At 43.5% G+C, this 18,965-nt stretch overlaps 2 protein-coding genes across 2 annotated transcripts; one reads left to right on the top strand and one right to left on the bottom strand.

Annotated features, from left to right (window-relative positions):
* Window positions 1–3,460: 3,460 nt before the first annotated feature.
* On the bottom strand, window positions 3,461–10,892 carry LOC101773722 (2-oxoglutarate dehydrogenase, mitochondrial). Its single transcript, XM_004975360.3, has 9 exons — window positions 10,712–10,892; window positions 8,669–10,354; window positions 8,118–8,344; window positions 7,655–7,987; window positions 5,499–5,745; window positions 4,731–4,859; window positions 4,435–4,650; window positions 4,204–4,327; window positions 3,461–3,997 (listed from the first exon to the last, which is right to left on the bottom strand). The coding sequence occupies exons 2-9, from the start codon at window positions 10,223–10,225 to the stop codon at window positions 3,759–3,761; spliced, it is 3,072 nt and encodes a 1,023-aa protein (XP_004975417.1). The 5' UTR covers window positions 10,226–10,354; window positions 10,712–10,892; the 3' UTR covers window positions 3,461–3,758.
* A 3,802-nt stretch (window positions 10,893–14,694) lies between these two features.
* On the top strand, window positions 14,695–18,540 carry LOC101773310 (U6 snRNA-associated Sm-like protein LSm6). The gene is made up of 3 exons (XM_004975359.4): window positions 14,695–14,891; window positions 17,977–18,090; window positions 18,220–18,540. The coding sequence occupies exons 1-3, from the start codon at window positions 14,759–14,761 to the stop codon at window positions 18,264–18,266; spliced, it is 294 nt and encodes a 97-aa protein (XP_004975416.1). The 5' UTR covers window positions 14,695–14,758; the 3' UTR covers window positions 18,267–18,540.
* The last annotated feature ends 425 nt before the right edge of the window (window positions 18,541–18,965 follow it).

The raw sequence follows: 18,965 nt of genomic DNA, 5'->3' as shown, positions 1-18,965 counted from the left end.
TGAAAGAAATCAATAGCAATAAAGGAGGATGTATTTATTTAGTGCAATAAAATCTGTTTATATTTATATGTAAAACATTCTAATGTGGTGTGAAGATCTACACGACGATTCGAGGAGGGACGTACATTTTGGACCATCGATTGAATCAACCTCCGGTTATTGAATCCACCGAAACTAGACAACAAAGATGGCCTGGAATTTCCCTACCAAAAAGATTTACAACTCAAATTTCTCTCCATTTTCCCCCGAATTCTGATTAGGTGGTACTATGTTTAGAGGATATATAGTGATAATTTAAGCTTAGATTTGCATCATGGCCAGTGAATTTTTTTTTTGAAAAATTGCCAGTGGTTTTTGAGGGCTTGAGATAGAGACTCCCTGTTGCCTGCCGTGTTCGTGTGGCCGTCTTCTCAAAGTGCATTTGCGCTTCCTTTTCCTTGAGAGGCTTGATTGAGTAGCCATAAAGCTTCAGTTTCTTTTATGGGGCTAAACCAGCAGGGCATCCATGAGCATATGACTCAGAGACACATATCCAACCAGCTGTCAGGCATGCATCATGCAGCCAAGAAAGGAGATAGCACACTGGTTTGCAGTCATGCAGAATATATTGCAGAGGCAGCCGCAGCCCCCTGCTGGCTGGCATAGCCTTTGGCTACTGTTGGTTTGGTCACTTGTGCCCCTTGTCTACACAAGCAAGCACCATGCATGTCAGGGTTCATGTATATAGCTCACATCCAGCCATGCATGGATACACTTGTCTGGTGCTTGGAGCTTGCAGTTTCCTGTTTTTTCGCCCCTCTTTATATCTCTTATTTTTGTCTCGGTATTAGCATGGCAACAAGGAGAGAGGATGGAGACGTCAAGTAAGGAAAAAGGGGAAGATTAAAAGAAACCACTGCTCCATCTTAAGCAATACCAGTAGCAAGAAATTTCGAGGCCTTTCGAGAAGGGGACAAAACAAGAAAGGAAATTAAAATTAGGTGAGCTTGATCCTGATCTAGTGATCTGGATGGCACTTGTATATTTCACGAGATCCAACGTTTTCCTAAATTGCTTGCAAGGGACCCAACCACAAAGGCGAGCTCAAAGTTCAGGTGTCTTGCTTTGCTTGACCACTCATGGAAAAGAAAGAAAGATAGGGAAAAAAACTAACAAATATTTTCGTCGTAGCAGGAGAACACATTGAGTAAAGTTCACTCACAGTGCAGGTGCGGTGAAGTTAATTAGTAAAATATATGGTAGCGACGCCATATAAATTGGCCGTGACAGTCATTATTTCATCGATGCCGAATGTAACCCTGTGCTGAGTAGATTATATAGAATGTTAACCTTTTTTCCTCTCGCTGGGGACCTCAAGTTAATTTGACGATTGGTACGGGGTGCATGCAATGCAATGCATGGCTTCAATGCAGGAAATCGTGCTGCAGATTTGGTTTCAGAGAGCTACTGCCGATGGGGTTAAATTTCTCAGAGTTGAGGTGTCCTTTTACAGGCTCATCCCGTGCGAACTCTCATGAAACTGGAACTGCCAACCATTACCGTACGTGCTTCAATGCTTGCAGAGTTGCAGGTAAGAAGTAGTGTGTATGTTTAGTGTTACATTCTGAACACCAATTTCAGGCCATGTTTAGTTACTCCCAACTTCCAACTTTGACACTATGCAAAAAGAAGATTCCCCATCACATCAAACTTGCGGTACATGCATGGAGTACTAAATGTAGATGAAATTAAAAAGTAATTGCACAGTTTTGTTGTACTTTACGAGACGAATCTTTTGAGCCTAATTAGTCAATATTTGGACAATAATTCACAAATACAAACGAAACGCTACAGTGTGCTACAGTGCTGTAACAGTAATTTGGCACCTCCCAAATTGGCCAACTAAACAAGGCCTCAGTTTTTTGTGTGAGGCCACTCTGCCACTGTATTGCTTGAGGTCGAAGCAGATCCATTCAAATGGGTAGGTTATGAGTTATGACTGCCTGCTACCTGCAGGTAATTTTCAGATGAAAAGGCAGGCAGGCAGCAGGCACTTGTGCCAGAAGTAAATGAATTTCTTCCAAGTGATGCCCAACATAGCAAGTTGGGGCAGTAATGGTATGGACGGCTCAAAGATGAGTGTCCAGCGCAAAGGAAGCACACATGAGCCAATTGGTTGGAGCGTGTGTTGGCTAATTGGCTAAACCGCAATGATGTGGTTTTTAAATAAGACACGAATCTATACAGGTACTTTTGGACGTTGCAGGAAGGAGAAAGAACCCAAATAAATTGGGGGTGTCGTGTACTTGAGACAGCGGTGATGGAGATCTATGCTTCAAATGGCTGGTGTTTTAGTAATAAACTACAGTCTTTTTGATTCAAGTGTGATGAATGTGATGAACATCTATTCAAATAGCTTTTCTTTCAGTCAAATCTTAGTCCTGCGTGTAATAATGGACAGCTATATGTATCAATCTAGGCTGGAATATTAATACATATTCCCTTTTCAGAAAAAAAAATTGGTTAGCGCCCTATCAGTGCCCTGACAACTCTTCGCAGGCAGGGATGGCTGCTCCATCATCAGACATCAGTGGCGTACGGGGATTAACAGTGCTCGTAAGGAATGGGCCAAAAGTGAATGATCTTTCAACAAATGGAGTAATAACCAAGTTGGAGCAGTAATCACTTATTGATGAACAACTCAATACGAATCAGTATCCAGTGCAAAGGACACGACATGAGCCAATGGCGCAGGGCCAGATTGACAGAGCTCTCTCGCTTTCTTGGGGCCCAACTGTTCAAGCTAAATGATCTGGGCCAGTAGGAGGCCCAGTAATATTTGTTTGATTGAGCCCATGGGCTTGCATCGAATGCGGCCAGTCGGCAAGAGTCTGGAAACAGAAAAGAATGACATTTCGCTCAAAAAGGGTAAAGAATGACGCGATAATACTTGCCTGAAACATGCATGGTTCGTTGCAAACTTGCAATGCAACATGGCAGCCAAGGTTGCATTTCAGGGTACCTAGATTTTGCTCCATGTTTCAAATTATAGGTTATTTTAACTTTTCTAGGTTCATAGATATTATTCTAGATACAAAATAATATTTATGAATCTAAAAAATCTAAAACGACCTACAATTTGGAACGAGTATTAATTTCAAGAGAAAAAAGCAGCCAGTTCGGCCGAATATCATTTTCTTCATGACCACATAAGCAGGTTTGGTGCAGCAGCGACGAATGCCTCTCAAACTAATCAAATGTTAAGTGCCCCGTGCCAAGGACACTGACATGGGCCAATCCCACAGCGCCAACCAAATGCACCCTAGCTCAGTCCGCTGCTCCAGTGCAGGCTTCTATGTTCGTCATGTAGGCTTTCCATCATCAAGTTTTCAAATTAACTTTCCACCACCACCATCATGGCCTGACTAAGCCCGTAGATTAGTTGGATGTATTGTCCTATATGCATGCCATTCAAAAGAAAAACATGAATGTTCACCCATAAGTAAATTTCGGTACCTCTAATAACAAGACATACCAGTTTAGCATTCAGAAATACACGGGATGCAAATCAAAACACGGGCTAAAACGGGAGTTCAAACGGTTTCTTTCATGCGGTACCGTACATCCGAAACGAAATTATTTCCCTTCACCAAATGGCTGCTGCACAGGTATAACTCGGACCTGCTCTCTCTATGGTACTAGTGGAATCAAAATTAGAAAGGTCTCCAATTCCAGGGCTACTCCAAGAATCTACAGGGGGTTTCTTTCTTTCATCAGAATCAGAACGGATAGCTGATGGGGTCGCGCTGCAGCGCCTTCTGCACCAGCTCCGTCTGCTCCTGCACGTGCACCGAGTAGAAGCCTGTCGCGGTGGCCGCCGACGGGGCCCTGCCGACGTACTTGATGTCCTCGATGCCGCCCCGGCCCAGCGCCTTCATCGCCGTCAGCAGCCGCGGGTTGATGTAGCTGTATGCACCCATGTTCATCGGCTCCTCCTGGCACCACACAATCTCGGCATCTGTACAACAGAAACACAGGCAGATGGCATATATCAGTTTGTTTCTTAGCAATACTGCATCAATGAATATGGAGGAATGTCCAACTGGAAAACAAATCCTAGTAGTAGTTCACAAATGAGTATGCCAGCTGTACACTATTTCTTGACAGGTCAAATCTGAACCATGCAACAGAATGAAAACCAGCTACTTATTTATATAAACATACTTGGATATCTCTTCAACTCGCGCTGGATGAGGTCGTAGGGGAATGGGCAGAGCTGTTCAACTCTACATATAGCAACATCAGTGCGCTCCGTCTTCCTTCTTTCTTCATCCAGTTCATAGTACACCTGCAACCATAGCAAAAGAAAAAAAAGGTCAAAGAATATCTTGCTGACTTGCCAGAGAGGGATGTCACTTTTTTGAAAATATAACTTCCAAGGATGACACAACCTACCTTTCCTGAGCAAAGAACCAGACGGTTGATTCCCTCCTCAAGGTCCTTGTGATTGTTCTGGTCCTTTATGAGCCGCTTGAAGCGTGTCCCTTGCTTGTCAAAACCAGGGTGGCCCGCAAGATCATCAAACTCAGATAGATTCGATTTGCAGTCCTTGTGGCGAAGGAGGTTCTTTGGGGACATCACAATCAAAGGCTTCCTGAAGTCCCGGTGTATCTAGAAACAGAGGTAAACCATTTCAGTGCACCATAAGATGGTTTCGAAGGAGGAAGGAGAAATTTGCAAAGATTTTTCACCTGGCGACGCAGAACATGGAAGTAATTTGCAGGAGTCGTAACATTCACAACCTGCCAATTGCACTGCTGGATTTGCTTCCGCAGTGTTGGATCCATCTCGGGTATAACATAAGGGTTGTCATCACTCATCTGCAATACAGTTGTTGATGCTTAATATAAATAACCAAAAAAGTATCAGCATCTACACGCGTAATCCAAGAATACTTATCGCATTTTAGGCCTCCTTTTTTAGCATTTGCAAGACTTACAATTAAATTTTCAAAATATGCTCTTTGGCACAAGTATTTTAAAACATATACAGTGAACTAAAATTAAACATATTTCTATGAAATCAAAATAGAACTGATAAACTGCAAAATGTCTATAAGTAACAGCAACTCCATAAACATACCAAGTGCAAGTGGATGTGGTGCAGCCACTAGTTAAAACTCAAGAGTAGAGGAAGTACAAATTAATGTTATCACCAGTGAGCTACCATGGATAATTTTGCTCCACTTCCATGACAGTTGACAGATGTTCACATTTAGGTATTTAACTGCTTAGTTATGAGCTCATGACAAAGAAAAAACATTCAAGCAACAAAGAGAAACATTTTTTCTGGTAAATGATAACAAACACTTAAAAAAAGACCTTGCAATTGTGGTAGAAGTAATTTACAGTAAGTGACCTTGCAATTGTTCCTTTCAAATGTATGGAGTATGGATACTAATTCAAACACAAGAGACAGGTGTTACGGCATCTTCACAGTTCAACATGAAAAATAGGTACCTGAAGAAAGCGCTCCAGTCTTGCACTAGAATGTTCAGGTCCCTGACCATCATATCCATGAGGAAGGCAGACGACAAGGCCAGTCTGGCGGAGCCATTTTGACTCCCCACTACTCAGGAACTGATCAAATATCACTTGGGCCCCATTTGAAAAATCACCAAACTGAGCTTCCCATAGGACCAGTGAGTTTGGGTTCTCCATGGAGTAACCCAACTCAAAGCCCAAAACAGCAAATTCTGACAGGGAACTGTTGAAATAATTGTATACTGGTCAGGTAAAACAAAGCCGGATTGACTATTAAAAGGGAAAATAGTTAAGCATGAAAGGATGGTCCATATATTCCTACATATACCAGCTCTCAACCTTAAGGTTATGATTCCCTAAAGGACAACACCAATACTTGTCTTTATCCGAAATTAAAGTTACTGATTTGGCCAGTTACGAGGGTGTAAAATTTTTTATTCTAAATTTCTAACATTTTGCATCTGAAAACTTGTACAGCTAAGATGACATATGAGCATGTGGAATCAGCCATCTAATCTAATTAACATTGATCTTTTTATCACTCAGCCCTGCACCTGAGTTGTTTTAATCATACTACTAAATCTCAGTACCCATTGTGCTTATTTAATGATTTTTTCCTGATCTACATCATCTCAGTGCCTACAATGCATGGAAATGAGGCGTACAAAGCAATATCATTAGTTAGAGCATCTCCAGCAGATTGCTCATATCCCATTACCAAAATATTTTCTCTCTCCCTCCCCTTTAGATGATTTTGCGTTTTTGGAGATAGCTGCTACAGCAGACTACCAAAAACCAATCTTCAATCACAGGTGGGACCCGCATGTCTGAATCCTTTCTTTTCCTTTTACTTCCTCCCGGCCCCATCTCTCTCAAACTCTCATGCGGTTCCTTTTCCCCTCCGACCCGACCTCTCTCTCGCGCATGCGACCTGACGCGACTCGCCGTCACGCGAGGCAGCGCTGCCCCTACCTTCTCTCTGTTCCAGCGATTGCCAGCGCCGCCCTTCCTTCCTCCTCAGATCCACCCCTGGAGAAGGGCCCAGCGTCCTCGGAGAGGTGGATCTCAGGTTCCATGCCTCGGCAACAAAGGCAGCTCCCATGGCTCGGAGGTGTACCACCGGAGCTCTGCATCCGGCCATGGCACGCCGCCGGGTGAGGTAGGCAGCTCGTGGATCTTCTCATCCTCCTCTCTCTCTCTCTCTCATCTGGATGGGTTGGGTGGTGCAGGGGTCTCGGCGCCGCTCGACGGCAGCCTCCACGGCCGAGCGACATGGCCAGGCGGCCCGGAAACTTCCGCGCGCCAAGACCAACTACCGATTGGGGAAGGGTTGCATTCCCCTACATCAAGGGTAGAGGAGCTGAGTTTTTGGTAGTTGCCAAAAAAAATTTGGTATTGGGGAAGAGATTGGCAATCTACTGGAGTTAAATCTCATCTCCAAAATCCCCCAAACGGTAGTTTTTTGGTATTGAGGAAGGATATATGCAATCTGCTGGAGATGCTCTTAGAAATCCTATCCCTGCCCTGTGTTTCTTGCTTTCTGCTGCACCTTACTTGTGTTTCTCAATTCACCCATACAAACCCTATAACACTATCTCAGATGTTCAAATTAAACTAATGATACGCTGATACCCACTTACCCAGGCATCAACAGTAAGTAGGTAGTACAACTCTATGACCAACACTACCAAAGGTAGAGCCTGACATCCGATTCTTCACTTATTGTCGATGCACCATTATTTTGTTTAAAGCAAATATTTTCAGATGGATTTCATTTCTAGAATTAATGACAGCAATAGGAAACATAATACATCAATGTCTAGAAGCCATATGCCAGCTGTCAAAAAATTACAAATGATAGTACTACAAAAAATTTTTAATAACTGTACAACAACATTATTTGACCTTAAGTTGTTCGACATATGAACATGCAATGCCTTGTTTTGGAATTTTTAGTTACTCAGTATGTGGAAAAAGAAATCTACTACTAGTGCAGCCGACAGAATTAGCTGGGTTTGTTTGGGTTTATCTGGTTATAGCAATATTCATGTTTCCTTTTAGAAAATGAACATGAGCTGCGATGACCCAGGCACACCCCTAACTGGAACAATTTGGTACATCTGAATTCATACCTGTTGCTCACAGTAAAAAGCTCCTCGTCTTGGTTCATAACAAGATTATCAAGCGGGCAGTACTGCTCTCCAGTTTCCTGGTCATGAATGACCGAATGACGGTGGCTGAATGTACCCCTCTCAACATCCTGACCACTTAACCTGACATGGTTCCCCTCAACTATAAGAGTAGCAAAAGCAAGTGCTTCACCCACTGCCCAATCAATGCCTTCTCCAGTCTCGATCATCTTACGCCGCTGATCAAAAATCTTCTTCACAGCCCTGTGAGGCTTGAAGTTTTCTGGCAGAGTAGTCATGGCTTCTCCAACACGTTTTAGGATCTCTGGCTTGACACTGCAGGTTGCAATGAAATGAATTGCATGACGAGTACTTACTCAAAAGTGTTTTCTTCAGACAAAGATTGCTCAAAATGTGGACAGAAGCACAGAAAACAAAGAAAACTGGATGAGAAGGAGCTATATACCCGGTGTTTCTGATACGTGAAATCTGCTCTGGTGACTTGAACCCAGTCCAGTAAGCTGAAAGCCAGTCCCTCTTGTTAGGGACGTAGTCTTTGCTGTTCTTGAATTCCTCATTCAGTATCGTGCTGACCTTCTTGTTTAACCTGTCAATATCTTCCTTGGAGATCTTCCCAGATTCTAACAGCTTATTTTGATAAATCTCAAGCGCACTTGGATGGCTCCGGATCACCTGGTACAAACAGGCAAAGAAACTTCCCAGATGTGAATGGGCACATGTGACAGTGACACGGGTAACACCGTAACTAAACAAAAAAATTGAATATTCAGAATCACTATTAATTTCAGATTTATTAATTCTTCTGATTCTGATACCAAAAGGTACATAGTAAATAATCAGAACTTACTTTTTTTCCCTTCAACATACTAGATGGAGTACCAAAGACATCATTACTCAAATGATACAGCAAGAATCAGGATAGACAAATATTTGAAGACTATGCATAAATTTGTGCCAGACCTTAACAAGGCAAGTGAAACAATCAAGAACCTATACCTTGTACATTTTAGGTTGGGTGAAGGAGGGCTCGTCAATTTCATTATGGCCAAATCGCCGGTAGCATACAATGTCCACCACCACATCGGAATGGAATTTTTGTCGCCATTCTGCAGCAAGCTCACAGACATGAACCACGGCCTCCAAATCATCACCGTTAACGTGGAAAATTGGAGCATCCAATGCTTTGGCAACATCCGTGCAATACTGTGAGGATCTCCCTGACCTTGGATCAGTAGTGAACGCAACCTGATTGTTGACCACGATATGTATTGTCCCACCAGTGGTGTAGTTTTCAAGGGCACTAAGATGGAGGGTCTCATACACAACGCCCTGCCCTGAGAAACTACCGTCACCATGCAGCAATACCCCCAAATTCTTGGTCCTGTCACGATCATTAGAATAGTACTGTTTCGCTCTTGTCTTCCCAGCAACAACAGGATCAACTGCTTCCAAATGACTCGGGTTTGCAACCAGTGACAGATGAATATGTTTCCCACCCCTGGTAGGCCTATCATATGAAGTTCCTAGATGGTACTTGACATCACCAGTCCCTGTATACAACCCTTCCCCTTCATTAACAGGCTTGGTACCACCACTGAACTCACTGAAGATCTGTCGCAAGGGCTTCCGGACGACATTTCCCAAAACATTCAGCCTGCCTCTGTGTGGCATACCAATGACAATACTCTCTACACCAAGATCAGCTGCCCTGTCAAACATCTCCTTCATGCCAGGGATCAGAGTCTCTGCACCTTCAAGACCGAACCGCTTTGCGGTGGTCCACTTGGTCGCCAAGAAATTCTCAAACTGTGTGCTCCAGATAAGCCTATCGAGCATGACCTGGCGACGGTCATAGGTGTACTCCCTTGGGTTAACCGTCTCGATCTTATCCCTGAGCCAATTACACTTGTCATGGTCTGGAATGTGCATGTACTCATACCCAATTGTGCCACAGTAGGCCTGCTCGAGCCGCTTCAGCACGGAACGCAGCGTCTGCACAGGCCGATTCTCCGACAAGAACCCCGCCATCATCCACACCCCTAGGAAGAACTCGCGGTCCAAATCCGCCTCGGAGAACCCATAGAACGCCGGGTCCAGCACGTCCGGGACCGGGCGCTCCTCCAGCCCGAGCGGGTCGAGCTTGGCCTTTAAGTGGCCGCTCACCTGGTACGCCCTGACGAGCAGCAGCAGCCTCATGCTCTCCTGGATGGTCTGCCCGGAGAGGCCGGGCGAGGTGGCGGCCGCCTGGCCGACGAAGTTGCGGAAGAAGTTGTCCCAGGACTCGTCGACGGAGTTGGGGTCGGCCTCCCACGCCCGCTGCAGCTCCTCGAGGTAGACGCTGCTGGTCCCGTCGAGGAAGCTGTCGGTGAGGCGCGAGAGCGGCACCGCGCGGGGCGCCGGCGCGGCGAACCGGCGCGGGCGCGTGGAGTGGAAGTAGCGCGCGGGCGCGGCGCCGGGGACCGCGCCGCCGGCGAAGGGGTTCCCCGCGGCGCGCGCGAGGTTCCGCCGCAGCGCCACCCGGGCCAGGCCGGACGCCGCCCGGAACAGCCCCATTCTCAGATCGAGCTTCGCTTAACAAAATCTACCTCGTGAGGACGTGTACCTGGGTGTGGACTGCTTTCTCCTTCCCGGAATCTAGCCTCCCATCAGCCGCCGCGCACGCGATCGGAGGCACGCTCTCCCCTGCACAGGAACAGCAGATTGATTAGGTCTCTGCGAATCAGCAGCAACGACAACAACGTAGGCACCGAGATTCCAGCGCAGGGTAACCGAATTTCGCACAGAATTGCGGCTGGGATTCTCAATCTAGCTAATCTCGATCGGCACCAGCCGTAGCCACGCACGGGTGCAGATCAGCAGTCACAGCAAAATTGGCCACTCACTCCCCCCTCATCCGAGATCGAGATCGGTCACTCGGTACGGAACACCGATACCCGCGGCTTCTCCTCACAACCCAACGAAAAGCAGATTCCGCGGACACTGCTTGATCCGATCAAATTTGATGCCACGGCAGGGAAATCACGGCACGGCGAGGCTTACCAGTGGGCGGGCGGGGCCGGGCTGAGGACGGGAAGCGGAAGCCGGGGAAGGTTTCTCGCGCCGCGCCGCGCCGGCGCGCTCCGGTGGTTCGGGAAGGGGTGGATGGGGACGGGTCGGTTCGAGAGCCCGCCTCTCCCGTGATGATAAGGGCGGAGGCGGGGGGTGGCTGGGGTCCCCGGCGATGATGCCGATAGATTGATGGGAGAGATGAGGAAAAAGTGGATGGCGGTGGGAGGGGCCCGCACGCCAGCGTCACGGTTTCAAACGGGTCGGGCCCACCGGCTCCTTCTCGATTGGGTGGAGCGACCAACGAGTCGCGGCGCGTCGCCAAGGGGGACGCGCGCTTGCTCGCTTGGCTCACGAAACGAAAGGTCAGAAATGCGTAGCTGGCACGACGGAATGTTCACGAAACAGTTGAATATTCGGTGTTTTTTTTGTTTTTGCTTGTTCTTCTTTTTCTTTGTGTTTTTTTTCGTCACTGTAAATGATCATTCGGAATTTGTGTCAGTCCAATTTAGCATTTAGCGTTTGTACTGCTGAAGATATCGCAAGGTAAAGGCATCAGTAGTGTAGGAAATACGGGAATATTAAACCAGCTAAAGTCGACCTCATACATTACACAGGCGACCCTAAGATCGACCTTAGCAAAAAGCGCCAGAGACCGCCGCCCTCAAGCTTGAGGTCGGGTCTTGTAACAAATAAAAAATTGAACTTCTTGCCCCAGCTGCTTGGGGTGGGCTCGGCGGCCCCTCGCGCCAGTGGGCGACGGCATCTTGCATAGGAAAACAGCGGCCCGTCGTCACCTTGAGGCCGGGCAAGTCTTCAACACATACCGGGTGTTGGCCCCTTAAAGCCAGAAAAAATGGCCAAATTTGATGGCTATAGTGTAATGTTTGTATATGTATGATCACAAGATGTTCATACGTAGCAACGGGTGAAAGTTACGTTGTACTCTCTCCGTTCCAAATTGTAAGTCATTTCAAGAATATTGGAGAGTCAAAGCATCTCAAGTTTGACCAAAATTATAGAGAAAAATATAAAGATTTATGACATCAAATAGATATATTATGAAAATATAATTGATAAAGAATCTAATAATACTTAGTTAACATCATAAATGTTATTATATTATCATATAAATTTGGTCAAATTTGAAATACTTTTACTCTCCAAGATTCTTGAAATGACTTACAATTTGGAACGGAGGGAGTAGGCAGGAACGGAGCTAGGGAGGGGGGCTATGACCCCTATGCTCAAAATTTATCCACTATAGTTCATTTAGTTTGTAATGAAATTTATTTAGTTTGATCCTAATTTGTAACAAACTTGCATGACATAATCTGCTTAGCCCCTGTTGTTCCAATCCTAGCTTCGTCCTGGTTATAGGGATACAGTATCATACGATTTTGCCACTACGGAACATCTCGAGACATTTCATATACTTTTTCTAAAAAACTCATCCTGATTAAAAGATATATGTCTTACTGTATTGAAATATTCGATAGCATATGTTTGGGCAACTATCATTATTAGTGCATAATGTGAACTTCGCCCTCCACATACCACATGCTAGGTTTATCAATTTCGCGATTTTCACCAATAAAATATGCAGAAGTACTGAGAACTCTCATAGTATTTTCTTTTGAAACTCACAAACTATTTTTTAACTTTAACTTATTTAATTCCTTCTACTCAAGTAATACTTGTTACATCTCTACGATCTCATCTCTAATTATAATATCTGATCTGAGTTAGTAATGACGTATTTTCACAAATGGTTCATCCCTTGCAAGCATCACTATTTGTGCTAGTCGGTGTTGGTATGGTGGTCAGGCAGTGCATGGTGATGCCGACCGGCACTAGGCTCGCATCAATATGCGGGACGTGTGTGACGTGATTCTGCTGCTGATTTGCTTATGTGCAGAGTATGGAAATCATACGCGTTAATCATGTAAGACATGGGAATTAGACGCGTGTGGATATAACATACAACTAAAACACTATTACTCTATGTTTTCAATTCATATACTAACTATGCGAAATAAATATCTTTATGAATTCATTTGAAATAAGTACATATGGAGAAACTAAGGGACTATGCGAGTGGGCTACCTAAGCATATGCAACCAACAGTCATGCTTTCGAGGAGTATAGCCGTGTGAAGTGAAACAATATACTCTTATACTCCTTCTGTTTCAAATTGCAAATTGCAAGTCGTTTTAATTTTTCTAGGTTCATAGATATTATTATGCATCTAAAAAAGTCAAAACGACCTACAATTTGAAATGGAGGGAGTATATATTGTGAACTAAAAGTTTGTAGCGTTGAACACATGTGGAGCTTAGCCCGAGTGGTGACATGTTCCCACTTTTTTTTAAGGATTTTCTTGCGCCTGATTTTTAGGGTACCTCGGTTCATACGCCGACCGGTTCTTTAGTGGGGGCTCCTTGTTTGCTATGGTTTTCAACGGTTTTCATGGTGTACGAAAAATTAAGGGTAGAAGTTTTGCTCACTTTATTAATAGATAAAGATTTGTTGAAATGTATATTAGCATACTTTTCTTGTTAATGTAACCATTTGCGAAAAATAAAACAGAATCCGACCTCTCGTAGTCTTAGATATGTGACACTGTTGTACTCCCCCTTTTCTTCACCTATAGCATATAGAGATATTGTATCAAGAATACATTAATGATTGTTATAAAATTAATGGCATATTAAAGATGTGAAAAATATAAATCTATTAGTATATATACACCTAACTTGTATATAATTTATTTTGAAAAAAATATAATTTAATTAATTATTGATTAAAACTTACAAAGAAATCAAATAAAACAGGAGCGGAAAAGGAGACTTAGGCAAGAGATAACAAACCATACAACACGACCAAGAGATTGAATAAAGTGGAAGCAAATGAACCTACTACAGGTGATCAAAATAGTTGCACATGCAAGAAAAATATAAATGAAAATCAAACAAAGGAAATGTGAGGGTAGGGTGGGGGCTAAAGATATCAAATCGACAAAGAAAAACTTGCAACAAGTTGTTGATAGAGCTGGAAAAGACCTATGGGCACAGGAGGTGGGGCTGGGAGGAGGGGGAAAGCAAATCCATAAGCCCATCGAGAGGGAAGAACCTCTTACAAACCCATCTTGGATAAACATCGCATTATCCACATACGGATTGGATGATCACCTTTGATCGGCTCGGCTTCGATCAATGAGGGATCCTATAACCATAGCTTGGCTCCTAGGTTGCGAAAAATCCTCCATAGTGGTCTTGATGGAAGGAGTGCAATCACAACCTATTGATAGATCTTCTTGGCGCGACCATATTATGTTGCAATCGCTATTGATTCCTCAAGCACATATGTTTCAAAGGCTCCATCTACATTACTCAGTTGATCCTAAAAAAAGGTCTTGAGCGATGAAAGTACCACAACAATTAGGCTTTTCTCGTAGGCAACGAGAAGCAAACCAATTTAGCATTTTTAACAAATTGTGTGATTTTCACTTTTATTCATGATCTCACTCGTATGTATTATTTCGGAGGAAACATAACGTAGAACCTATCCGTCTTTGTTAGAGTGTTCGTATTTTTTTCTAAATTTATTCCATAAATTAATGGGACTGTTGTTTAAGTGACATGTGATGTGCTTGTCGCTAATGAGACGACTAACTTCGGTAATATCAAGAAGACAAGAACTACTCATATTGTGTTCATAGAATAGAGATACATGTGCATCTACAGTGTGTTTCAAATAAAAATTAATATACAAAGTGAATAGGAGAGGGTAGAGCATTTTAAACCAAAGGCCGACTCTGTTTAACCATGACTTCAGCCAGGGCCGTTGTTGGTTGGATAGTGAGCAGACGACGATCAGCCACCCAACGCTTCTTCCGTGACGAACTCAAATTTGAAATAGGCCCAAGCTTTTTGTCGAGACGACAGGCCCAAGTTTATATTACGAGCCGACGCCGGACCCAGGCCCAGCACCAAAACCCACCGAACCCTCGTCGATTCGTCGCACCCACGCAAGAGAGAGATGAGCACCGGCGGCGCGGACAAGCCCGGCAGCGGCGGCGCCGGCGGAGCGGTGAAGACGCCGTCCGACTTCCTCAAGTCCATCAGGGGCCGCCCCGTCGTCGTCAAGCTCAACTCCGGCGTAGACTACAGAGGTATCGCTCTTTCTCTCGCGCGCGTTTCTACGGAGTTAAGTCCAAACCCTAGCAAGCACTGGTTACTCTGAAAACATAGCATTATCTTTTTAGATAATGGAAAACATAGTATTATTGGGGGTTTAGTGGGTAGACGCTTGCTGATTTCCCCGATTGGGGCGTTCAGTAAGGTAAAAACCGGGGTACTGGAAACGGCCCCTCAGTATGTACACTACTCCCGTAAGACATTTAATTACTGAGTGTGTAGTTGGTGAAGCCTATGGATACCCTTCTAGTTTTTCTTTTTTCTGTGATTTGGATCGGTGAGCATGTAATTTGTATGCGTACATCTATTATCTTTGTGAACTCCAACCTTCACAAACAAAGGAGCACATTAGCACAGTGTTACGAATGTAGGACTAATGTATTATGTAGAATCAACTAAATGACATTTAGGTTTTGCTAGTTACAGTCATTTTGGTTACAAAAAGGTTACAGGGTGCCAAACTATCATGAAGTGTTGAAGTTTCCACCTTTTTGGCACAATCACAACTCCAGCTCTGATATCGATGCAGGATTTGGACTTGGTATAATAATAATAGAGTGGTTTAAGTATATGTATTTAGTCCAGAATAACAGTGAAGTTGCTCAATCAAATACCTTTAATGTGCTGACACCTCCAGCTCCAAGAATCTCTGGAGCTAGGGGTTGTAGTGTGATTAAAGGAAAGTAGGAAACAGAAAATTAAGTCTACCAAATTAGAAGAACACAAATTAGGTTCCTTTATCTGCATTCGAGTTGCCTGTTGGGTATCAAAAAGCATGGAGTCCACAAGCTACCTCCGTTCTTGCCCAAGCCTAAATATAGACAGCCAAGCTTGACCTATTGGTCACACCATACTCCTTATTCTGATGATTTGTTGTTCCACTTCTCAGACCTTTGGCACAATGGTCCAAAGTCATTGTGCGTTTTAATTTTACAAACCCAAAGCAGCCAAAACTTAACTTAGAAACCATTCGCAATCATCAATCACAACTAGTGATAGATGTGGCAAGCCTTGAGCTGCTCTTTCCTGCATAACTGCCATGATCTCCTGGTGCCTTGAGCCTCCCTTCAATGCTAGCAGTCAGGTAGTCAGCACATACCCTACCTTTTGTCCTCTGCCTCTACCAGATCACATTCATATTTCGAGCTTACCGATTTTTGAAACAATTGTTACCAGAATGTTGACACTCATACATCTTGGTGGTTTATTTACATGTATTTTGTTTCACTATACATACAACTTAAGAATCTGACATGCAATACTGTTGCACATTGCACGAATGGAATCTATAAGCAGGCAATTCCCTCTGGTTTGGCTCATATCATGTGGAGCAGATGGTTGGCATGGCCTTCATGCATGTTTCATTCTGCTAAAATCTGCATGTAGTTTACTTAAAGAACAAACTGAGAACCCTAGACATGAATGCCACTCATATTAGAAAATATGTCAATGGAAAGAACAAGCATGTTGGTTGCCTCAGTGAGATTCACTTCAACCATAGGAAAACTCCATTAAAGTTGGTACTTCCAAAGCTGTATATTCAATTGTGTGGATTTAAGAATTTAGTGTATCTTTTGATGAATGCATGTTATGTGCGGTATCAAACAAGATTAGGGAGATTAAATTCTTATTGACCCCTTCGTTTCCCATTGCTTGACATTGACAAGCATCAAATATGCACAGAAAAGCAAATAGGCTAGTATCCCGTGTTCTTGGCTCATTTCCTATTTGGTTGAGTACAAATCCTTGATCTAGTACAGTTCTTGTAGGAAAGCAAAGTGTTGTATCGGCTACTTCACTTGAGAAATTTTAAAAAAGTATTGTATTGGATAGATGGTTACTTGTAGCCTACCCCAGCTTGCTTTGGACTGAAAGGCTTTGATGTTGATGTTGATTGTAATGCCTACTTCACTTGACAGATTAAAATAAATTTGTTATTGAATCTATTGATAACATTATATTTATGAAACTGTCCCCATTAGAGGTGCAACAGCATCGTTTAGTTGGCGCAAAAAGGACCAATAGCACGATTCGTATTGTAAAAAAAAATGTCTATGCCTACATCTAGTAGCAGTCTCCTGGAACCAGTATGCTGTCCTATAAGCTCTGTTGACTGTTTTTCTATACATGCACATACTGAGTAAGTTGCATATATGCTATGGTATGACACTAAATCTGATCTGGCATGTTGTAAAATACTAATTCCTTTGATTGTGTTTAGTTATTTAGGCCAATATACCTTAGCAAAGACACGTAATTGCCATTAGACTGCAGTACCTTATTCATTAATAGCATACGTGTACTTGTTGATTTATGAGGCTGTTAGTATTTGGGACATATGAGCCATTTTGTATAAAATAGTATAAGACACATACTTTAGTTTGCGTAGATTCTGCAAAATTGCTGATATTTATCAGTAGGAGTGCGTGAGTTATATAAACTGTTATGAACTGCAAAAATGAAAAGCAAAGTGATAGGTAAAGTATAGGATACCCTTGCACTGTTTTTATGTTCAAGCTAGTAAGCTTTTTAACATTGCTTATACTGCCCTGTTCAGGTCTCAATTTTTGCCAAAATGATTTGGTTGTGACAACATGCTTTGCAGTGCACAACCATAGATTTTATGAATTTTTGGACACTGCAATATTCTATCACACACTACTCTCTTATAGATTTCAAGCATATATCAGACTACACCTTGCAAAACTACTTTCTTCGTACAATTTCTGGACAGATTACACGCATCTCTGTTGCATTTCCTATTCCTGTGTTGTGCCCTTGCTTGGGTGTAAACATAATAAAATTTTGTTTTCCAATGTTCATGCATGTTTCCAGTATATCTATCATGAATTCATTTGATTTCATACATCTGGCCCTGGCGTGCCTTTGCTCGATGATAGTTGGTGTGCATGGTAGCTCTGTATGATATCAAATGCTGACAACAATGAAAACTAGCGTTTCATGACTGGTAACATGTCATGCTGTGGCTCTTTTAAGACACAAGTTGATTTATTGCCAGTTCCAGTAATTTTGTTTTGTCCAAACTCTTCTGATGATCAGGTATTCTGGCTTGCCTGGATGGTTATATGAACATCGCGATGGAGCAGACCGAGGAGTACGTGAATGGTCAGCTCAAGAACAAGTATGGTGACGCCTTCATAAGAGGAAACAACGGTACGTCCTGGATTTCAAAATCCATTTCTCTGTATGCTTCACACACGCATCATTTCATCACCCCCATTATAGTCTGCTTGTGCATATATGTCATGTATCCTGATGTTTATTGTCTGAATGCAAATGCAGTTTTGTACATCAGCACAACGAAGCGGACCCTCTCCGATGGCGCATAGACCCGAGTGGAGCTCCCTTTTCTGTCGTGTAACTCCAAAGCCATTAACTTGGTTGCACTCTGACTCGATGCTACCTTTCAATCTCTGTACTTGCTGTCTGGAGGAAGTCTGGGAAAGGGGAAATGTATCAGATGCTGTTTTTGATGTAACTGGCATTTAGCTTCCCCATATCAGCTTTAGGGATATGGATAAGATTTGTGTTTGCTGGTCGTTGCTCTGTGCGCCAGTGTCGTTTAGTCGTTAAAATGGTTATAAACTACTTAGATTCCGGTGATTTGTGGTGGTTTTAAAACTCTCGTGGTTCATCCTCCGCCGGTAGTCTCGCCGTTCGGTGGCCGTTACGCCGCCACCAGCAGTGGGCCGGTGTCTGCCTCGAGGCACGGCCTGTTTGGAGCCCATAACCATGTAATCAGTAAGGTGGCTGGGCCTCGACCTGGGCTGCTGCCAGGTGCCGCATCTTAGCCTTTTGAAAAGAAAGTCCATTTGTCCCCTCTCAAGTCTCACCCATTGCTCTTGTCCATTTTTCTCCAACTACAAAACTACGTATCCTAAGAGAATCTTCACCAGTCTCTTTTCCCCAACCCATCTGCCATAAGAATTTCCAGCAGTCTCTTTTTCCCCAATCCATCTACCACATTGATCGTGTTAGTAAAAAACTAGTGCTTTAGCATATCTCCTTTACCTTTCCCTTTTCCAAAT

This window comes from Setaria italica, chromosome VII, assembly GCF_000263155.2.
Source record: "Setaria italica strain Yugu1 chromosome VII, Setaria_italica_v2.0, whole genome shotgun sequence".
In the NCBI taxonomy this organism is placed as follows: domain Eukaryota; kingdom Viridiplantae; phylum Streptophyta; class Magnoliopsida; order Poales; family Poaceae; genus Setaria; species Setaria italica.
The sequence above is the reverse complement of the archived record's forward strand: the minus strand, read 5'-3'. Positions and strand labels throughout refer to the sequence as shown.

Coding starts and splice junctions, on each gene's coding strand:
- LOC101773722 (XM_004975360.3), bottom strand. CDS start 10,225: ATGGGGCTGTTCCGGGCGGCGTCCGGCCTGGCCCGGGTGGCGCTGCGG. Junction 8,345..8,668: donor CCCAACCTAAAATGTACAAG/GTATAGGTTCTT, acceptor TGTTTGTACCAG/GTGATCCGGAGCCATCCAAG. Junction 4,860..5,498: donor GACTGGAGCGCTTTCTTCAG/GTACCTATTTTT, acceptor ACTGTATTGCAG/ATGAGTGATGACAACCCTTA.
- LOC101773310 (XM_004975359.4), top strand. CDS start 14,759: ATGAGCACCGGCGGCGCGGACAAGCCCGGCAGCGGCGGCGCCGGCGGA. Junction 14,892..17,976: donor CTCCGGCGTAGACTACAGAG/GTATCGCTCTTT, acceptor TCTGATGATCAG/GTATTCTGGCTTGCCTGGAT. Junction 18,091..18,219: donor CTTCATAAGAGGAAACAACG/GTACGTCCTGGA, acceptor ATGCAAATGCAG/TTTTGTACATCAGCACAACG.